The following is an 8,282-nucleotide window of genomic DNA, read 5'->3' as shown; positions in this document are numbered from 1 at the left end:
AGTTTCGAGATCACAAAGCATTGAGTTTAAACGCTCAGCTTTACCAATGGTTAACAACCTAATATCTTTTTCCATTTAATTCTCGAATGAGTCTAGTCCCTAGATATTCGAATAGATCGATGCTTAGAGAACTTTAGAAGCTTCTGGTAAGATCATCTAGTTGAAGCAAATATTCAACATAAATAAAATGGTAAGAACTTTGTTGGAATGGCATTTGGACGTGTCTAAACAAAGTATAAAAGTCAACACTAAAGAATTTAATTCTTAAGGCTATTAGAAAGGGTACAAGAAATAGGAAAACAAGGAACAAGTGAAAAGGAATTTGCAATTCCGTTTCTACCTATAAGTTTATGTTTAAAGAGAAGTGACCTAGCAATCAAACTTCCTTGGTATCATATACCGCTTGAGATTCTTACTTCGGTAATAACTCAAACAATGGAAGCTAGGATACACTAATGACCTACAAGCAGGAAATGAAGCATGGCAATGCTACATTAGTTGTAGGGTCATCTAGTTTGTTTTAAGACCTTTCAAAGCTGGAACTTAATGGCTATTTTGTTCCATAATCAGCATACCTAAATTTCTGCTTCAAACACAGAAAGACTCACATTCAGAAGAACGAAAACAATGTTTGTTTGTTTATTTAAATGAAATGGTCATTTACGGGTTGAGTCAATATGCTTGATTAAAACAAACAACTCTTTAACAATAAAACTTTACTAGGTTCAAATCAATCTCTTGATTTGAGTTCCACTAACCTTTAGCATTGTTGCTTAGACCATATCAACAAGTTAACATTCAAAAGCTCTATTTTGATGGACTTTTGAAAGTTGATTGATTTCTAGATCAATTTAAGACAACTAGTCTTACTTGTTGAAAGTAACAAAAGATATGAACTATTGTTAGAACGCCTAGACAATAGAGTTCAAAGCTAAAGAAAGATTTTATGACTTTATTATTTCACATGGATTTGAGTGAATATAGGTTTATTTACTCAAATGTGATATAAGTTGAATCTGTTTGGCTATTTCAAAGATTCAGAAGTATAAAATCCACTTGGCAAGAAATCATAAAGATCTAGGTTAGATCACGTTGTTGATTACTTTGCCAACAATGATCATCAATGATTGTGTGTTGTAATTTCACGATCTAGTTCCATAAGATATGGCATATCTGAGTTGGAATGATCGAAGTCAATTAGTACTTGATTCGATCAATGATGAATCATAAAGACTTTTCCTATAATTTCTAAAACAAAATGCTCAACTACCACCAAACTAAACCAAATTCGTCAAAGCTATTGAAAAGTAATTTCAGAATAACTTTTCATAAAATATATCTAGAGAGTTGCAAAACTCAGTGGGAGCTTAGTGTTTGTCATTCGACAAACTAAGGCCCAAGTATAGATATATGTTTCATTGTGATTTATTCAAATGAGACACAAGGGTATTGTTTCTACCACGAATTTTGAGAACATAATGTTTGTTTGCTCGAAATAATATCCTTTTGGAGATTCGTTTCCAAAATGACAAGTGGGAGAAAATACACCTCGAAAATTTTCGAGGCGAACAACAAACATAAACGGACATTCCGGAGGCTTTTCGAAGTTCTTCAGAAAATCCGAACACTTATTCTTAAGGACTTTAGAAGTGGCTTTAAAGAATAGACATCTCTTAGAAGACTTTACAAGTGCTTCAAGGGGAACAGAATATTCAAAGGACTTTCAAGTGGCTATTGATATTCTATTGTTTGATGTTCTATACCCAAGTAGGCATAGAGTTCAAATCACTGAAACTATGAGATTCTTCTATTAGATAGTGAAGAAACATGGAGTTCAGGTCACTGAAACTATGCAATTCTTCTATTAGATAGTGAAGAAACCTACAACTTGCAGTCAAACTATTATCATGTAGATTAATGAGTTTGTGACCTGTAAGAAAGCTATGACGAAACCCAGATTCCCTAAAATGGTTAGAGGCCATATATAGACTCAAATGTTTAAATGGTTAGAGGCCATAAAACATACTCAATGTTTTGATGACAAAATTGAAATTTTGTTGATTTGCAAGAATAGTTTCACATCTATTGGTTGCAAATTGGTTTTAAAGATAAAAACCATCAAACATGAAATTGTGTTCACACACAAAGCTAGATTAGTTGCTAAAGGTTACAAGCAAATTCACGGCGTGGATTGTGTTGAAACCTCATGCATAATCGTAATGCTCAAGTCTATAAATCAAGCAATGATTGCATATTGGTACATATGGCAATTGGATGACAAAACAATTCCTCAATAAAATGTTGGAATAAACTATGTACATGGTATGTCATAGGATTTGTGGATCCAAATAAATACTTGAAAAGGAAAGCTAGCTTATGAAATCTAAGTACAGATTTAAGCAAGCAATTGGGAATTAGAAATGTATTTTAGTGAAGCTAATAAGTATTTTAGTTTCATAAAATGTACATGATTCTTATAGATATATAAGAAGTTTAGTGGGAGTACATAAAAAACTTAATTGGTCCTGTGTGTATCACACACATATCTCTCTATTGTGAAATAACATTCAAATGCTAATGACTTAGATTTGAAATTATTCATCAATGATGGACCAAGGAGAAACTTAGTACATACTGGGTATTAAGATCTATTTACAAAGATCTTATATTAATGTTTTGGATTAAGTAATGGCATTTACTAAATCAAACACGAAAGACTCCATTGGAGATATTCGACCCATGTGAATAAATCTAAGTAAAGAATGTTTGAACTATGTATAAGCATTTACTAAGTTAAACATCAAAGGATCTAAGTAAGATTCTTAACCTATATTATATGTCAAAGAATTTAGCTGGATTTAGTATCTACTGAAACTAGATGAGCTAAAGTTACATGAATAGAATTCAATTGGGAATTATTCTGCAAAAGAATTTATCATGTATAATATAATATGAGGATCGCCAAAAACGTATCGTATGACTTTAGGCATGACGAACATATACCAATCTCTATTGATCTAAGTAAAGATTAACTAGATTGAGATCAAGAAAAACTTATGCTACTTGAAAAGGTACATAGGAATAGTTCTTGATTCAAGGAAATAAAGATATGCTAAATATTGATGCTACACGCATAAACACTGGCAAAGGATCAAGCAAGACCCTTTGGAGTTAACCATTGATAAGGACGAGCTATAGAGCATCGTGTTTTGAAATGGCAACATGGATTAGAGACCATGAGTTTTTGCGTGGGAAATTAAATATTAATTTCTATATTCTAAGATACAGCTGGAAAGTCTTCCACATATCTATGAACTGCTTGGATAAGCAAATCCAAACAAAGCATCACTAGCAACCTATAAAGTGAAGTAAAAGTACTTATTGCCTAAGAAGCAATAAAACAGGGTTATTTATGTTAAAGAATTCTTCACTGAACTTGGGTAGATCACATGTCTGCTGGCTTGATGGTTCTTCATTGAAAAATGCGTAGAACCACTCCAGAAGCAAGAAAAGACTAGATCACAAAATAAACATACTCAAAATATCTTATCAACTATCTCGAAGAACATTCGATGAAAAGGATATTAAGATTGGCAAAGCATGATAACTAAACCTATGCAACAAGTGAGAAACAACACTCACATTGTGGCACTGGAAATCAAGCATAGCTTTGAATTCCATGAACTGTTTTAAAGATGGGTTTGAGGCCCATGGTTGTAAAACATTGGGGTTGAACATTTATCATATATGAAATGTATTTTCATATTCCATTTAATCTTGGTTTAGTATTAAATTATGAGTCCCTTCAATTTGAAGAAATATTCAAGATAGACTGTCAGGACCAGTCTTGTGACTAAGAAATGTCTATCAAGTGAACTTGAATGTCAAAGGTTAAGAATGGTCCCTGGTCGGAATTTTCTATAAAATTGGACGCATAGAAAACGTTAGACGACTAGAATGCAAGATGACTAGTAGTTCCGTTTCTTGAACTATGTGGACATGGCAATGTCATAATCATTTGCATAGATACTTACTTTAGGAAGACTAGTATCGGACAGACCTATGAAACTTTACTGTAAGAGATGAAAATCTGTCATAAGTAAATTTCATTAAAATTATTAGACACTAAATCCTCAATACCTGAGTGATTTGAGATTACTTGTTTGAGAACTGGTTGCTTTGACGTTGACCAACCGTTGCACCGTAAAAGGAGGCTATAAAGGCAACGCTCAGGTAATCACCTATCAAACGAAGTCTAATCTCAAGATCGCAAGATTGGGATTGTCCTCCCATAAATCGGGATGAGATGCTTAAAAGTTGTACAAGGCCACTCGGAGAGCTAGAAACTGTGAAATGCATTGGCCGTGCTCAGATGAATCATAGGCTATGATTATTTGCTTATTTGATCAGTTGAACTCTGAAACCGAGAAACACCTCTGGACATAATAAGGATGACAGCTCTTACCTTATGTTTAAGAGCATGCATCGAGCGACAAAGGAATTAGGAAATGCACACTTGTCCCTAAGGACAAGTGGGAGACTGAAGGAAATAATGCCCTTGGTCCAAGTATGCATTCAATGTTAAGTCTAATAAATGCGGTTCAGTATTAATTAACAAGTTAATAATTCAGTGAGATCAAGTGAGCTGAATGCCTAGCTAGAGGCCGCTTCAGTTCAAATGGAATTAATGATATTAATCCATAGCTTACTCTTGACTGAACCCATAGGGTCACACAAATAGTACGTAAACGGATCAAGTATTTAATGGCATTAAATACTCTATCTATGGATATTCGGAATCGACGGATCTTGGTTTCAGTGGGAGCTGAGACCGTCACAAGCAAGAAATGAATACTCCGTAAACGATGATATTGCCGGAAACGGAAATATGGATCGTATCGGAAATATAAATATTATCCAAGTCGTAGATGTTGCCGGAAACGGAAACATGGTACGTATCGAAAAATATTATCGGAAATGGAAATATTGCCGGAATCGGAAATATTGCCGGAAACGGAAATATTGTCAGAATCGGAAATATTATCGGAATCGGAAAATAATTCCGGAAACGGAAATATTAAATATTTGTTCGAAACGAAAATTAATTCCGGAATCGGAAATATTAAATATTGTTCGTATCGGAAATGAATTCCGGAACCGGAAATTTAATCGGACGAGGCCTGCCGGACGAAGGCCCAGCGCGAAGCCAGGCCATCGCCCAGCAAGCAAGGACGCGCGCCAACGCCCAGCCCAAGGCAGCGCCAGGCCCACCGCAAGGCAGGCCCAGCGCGCCAAGGCAAGGCTGCCCAGCGTGGGCTGCATGGGCCGAGCGCACGCGTTCGGGCGCCCTCGTGGCTCCGTGCGTGTGTGTTTGTGTCCATGCACAATTCCTAAATCTATTAGGATTTGGTGTGTGATTAAATTCCTATTCCTATTAGCATTATTTAATTAATTAGAGTCCTTGTAGGATTCTAAGTTTAATTAAATCGTATCCTACTAGGATTCCAATTCCCTTTCCAAACCTCTATAAATAAGGGCCTAGGGTCATAATTTATAAACACGATTGAAGTATTCAAAAGGGTAAGTTTTGAAAGAAAATTCAGCCACACTCTTGCACAATAGTAGCCGAAAATTCCTAAGCACCTTAAGGGCGATTCTAGTTGGTTAATCTTGAGGCGGATCCGGACGTACTGTGGACTATCTACGGAGGGACGACACTTGGAGTACTAAAGACTTATTCTTGTTCGGTTCGGACGCAACTAGGGAAGGCACGCTACAAAGTGTATGCATCTATACTATGCTAAATGATTATGTGTAAATAATATGCTTTCCTGGCTTTATGGTTTTTCCGCATGATTTATGTATTGTCATATGTATCATAACCTAACACCCTCCTGATCTACTTCAGGTTCAGCAACAACAGGAAGAACCACTGGTTGAGCCACTGGTTGAATGGTTTTCTGCACCCACCTCCTCTTACCACCACCCTTCCTACAGTCTGAAGCAACATGTCCAACCATCTTACAACTATTACAGATAGTTGGTCTCCATTCATAGTGAACTGCTACCTTAACCAGCTCACCATGTTCATCTAAAAAAGTCACAAAATTAGGGAGAGTATCCATAGGAACTTCCACCAACACCCTAGCAAACTGAATCTTATCTCTACTTGCAGTAGCCTGGTCTCTCTTAATAGGAGTATCAAGCTGTTGTACTATCTTGAATAAAGACTTCTCACCCCAGTATTTGAAGTTCAGCTTCAGCTGAACCCAAATTGGAACCACCCTGATCTCCTCCTTCTCCATATTCATATCTACAGTCCAAGGCCTGAGCATCAAAGGTTTATTGTCAAAGAAGAAATGTCCTGTTAACACTTTATCATATCCCTCGAATCCATGGTCTGAAATCTCACCAGAAACACCCCTTTCTTAACCATACTAACCTTATCCACCTTCAGATTCCTCCAAATTCTCCTAATGAACCCCTCCATAACATTCAATGGTGGATTTGCACCCACAACATAGCACCCCAAAGAGGAGTTCCAGAAATCCACCTCTTCCTGAATATCCTCAATATCAATTTGCACCAGATCATTAGGAGTATGAGATGATGTGTTCCCAACATTCACAGTTTCAGCATACAAATCATCAACAATATCAATACTAGGCTCAGCAGCTTCATCAAATTGTTGTAGAATGGGAACTGAAATTGCACCAATATCCAGATTAAGGGAAGAATTACCTTGATTCAATCGCGTTGCGGTACCATGAATAACCTCCATGAACTCATTGAATGAGTGTCGCAATTCAGAGCGAGCTTGCAAATGCTGCAACCCAGGTTTTGGGGTAAAAACCTCATTCTCAAGCTCAAAATCGATCGCCTCTACCCCCAACACTTCATCCATTGAACGTGTTTTCAACGCTTGAGAATCAGAAGAAGGTCCTCTCGCTTTGCCATTACCATTGCCTTTCGTTTTGCCTTGAGTTTTCGAGCCATTTTTCCTTGCCATGGCTACGGCGCAAGTTAAGCTAACTTGCACCGAGAGAAAACTTGGAGAGAAAGTCTTAAGGCAACCCCTCCGTTCTAATTTGGAGAGCGGCTACAGGTCTTGTTTCTCCATCAAAGGGATTGGATAAGTTTGAGTTTTTTTTAAGTATAGTATATAGATAAGGAAAATTTGTAATTAATAATCCAATCTTTGCCCGGTTATCTTTAATTAAGCCTACCTATGCGATATTTCTAAATAATCCAACCTTTATGACCCAACTACTATTATTAAGCCTGGATGACCGGTTACCTGCTACAAAGTCAAGGAAAATTTGTAAGTATTAATCCCAAAACACTGAATTCCTGCATTTCCAGATGGGATAAACCACTGCTACAATAGCAGCAAGATATACCTGCTTTCTAAACTTAGAGCTTCTGCCATGTCTGATGGATCTGTATAGAAGGTGGAGATCAGTTGCTGCAATTCTAATATCCAGCCATGTTTTCAACTCTGTCAGGCATTGCCTGCTATAAGAACACTCAAAAAACAGATGTTGATGAGTTTCATCACCTTGGCCACAAATGAGACAGCTAGAGGAATTGCTGATGCCAATACTAGCTAACTTAGCTGTAGTTTGCAATCTGGATTGAATTGCCAACCAAGCAATAAATCTGTGTTTGGGAGTACTAAGCCTATTCCACACAAGTTTATCCCAATGCACCTTAGGTCTATCTCCAACTAGCTTTTGGTACACTTGTTTCACTGAATAATGAGGCATTGCTTCCAGTTCATCTGTAGAATAAACTGACTTCAATTTCTCCCTTGTATTGCAAATCTTCTTCCAATACCAACTAGAAGAACTGCTAGGTTGGTAATCCCACCATTCCCCATTCTTTAAATACACTGAAGTGACCCACTTAATCCAAACATTATCCTGCTTAGTAACCAAAGCCCAAACATATTTGCCTAAATTGGCAACATTCCACAGAAACACATCTCTGAAGCCTAATCCACCTGCTTTCTTATCACAACAGATACTATCCCAAGAGATATTGCAAGGCTTATGGCTAAAATCTTGACCACTCCAAAGGAATGCTCTGCAAATTTTAACAATACTCTGCAGCACACTCTTAGGAAGAACAAAGATCTGAGCCCAATACATGTGAAGACTAAGAAGCACAGAATTGACCAGCTGCATTCTAGCTGTATAGGATAGATTTCTGGAACTCCATAGCTTAATTCTGCTGGTCATCTTGTCAACCAACACCCCACACTGAGCAGTAGAGATTCTTTT

The 8,282-nt window shown here is 37.0% G+C and overlaps 1 protein-coding gene across 1 annotated transcript; it reads right to left on the bottom strand.

Annotated features, from left to right (window-relative positions):
- Positions 1–5,876: 5,876 nt before the first annotated feature.
- On the bottom strand, positions 5,877–6,305 carry LOC130467510 (uncharacterized). Its single transcript, XM_056836034.1, has one exon. It carries the CDS (start codon positions 6,303–6,305, stop codon positions 5,877–5,879), a length of 429 nt encoding a protein of 142 aa, XP_056692012.1.
- Between the last annotated feature and the right edge of the window lie 1,977 nt (positions 6,306–8,282).

This window comes from Spinacia oleracea, chromosome 2 (assembly GCF_020520425.1).
Source record: "Spinacia oleracea cultivar Varoflay chromosome 2, BTI_SOV_V1, whole genome shotgun sequence".
Lineage (NCBI taxonomy): Eukaryota > Viridiplantae > Streptophyta > Magnoliopsida > Caryophyllales > Amaranthaceae > Spinacia > Spinacia oleracea.
Note: the sequence above shows the minus strand (reverse complement) of the source record. Positions and strands in the feature narration are given on the sequence as shown.

Coding starts and splice junctions, on each gene's coding strand:
- LOC130467510 (XM_056836034.1), bottom strand. CDS start 6,305: ATGGAGAAGGAGGAGATCAGGGTGGTTCCAATTTGGGTTCAGCTGAAG.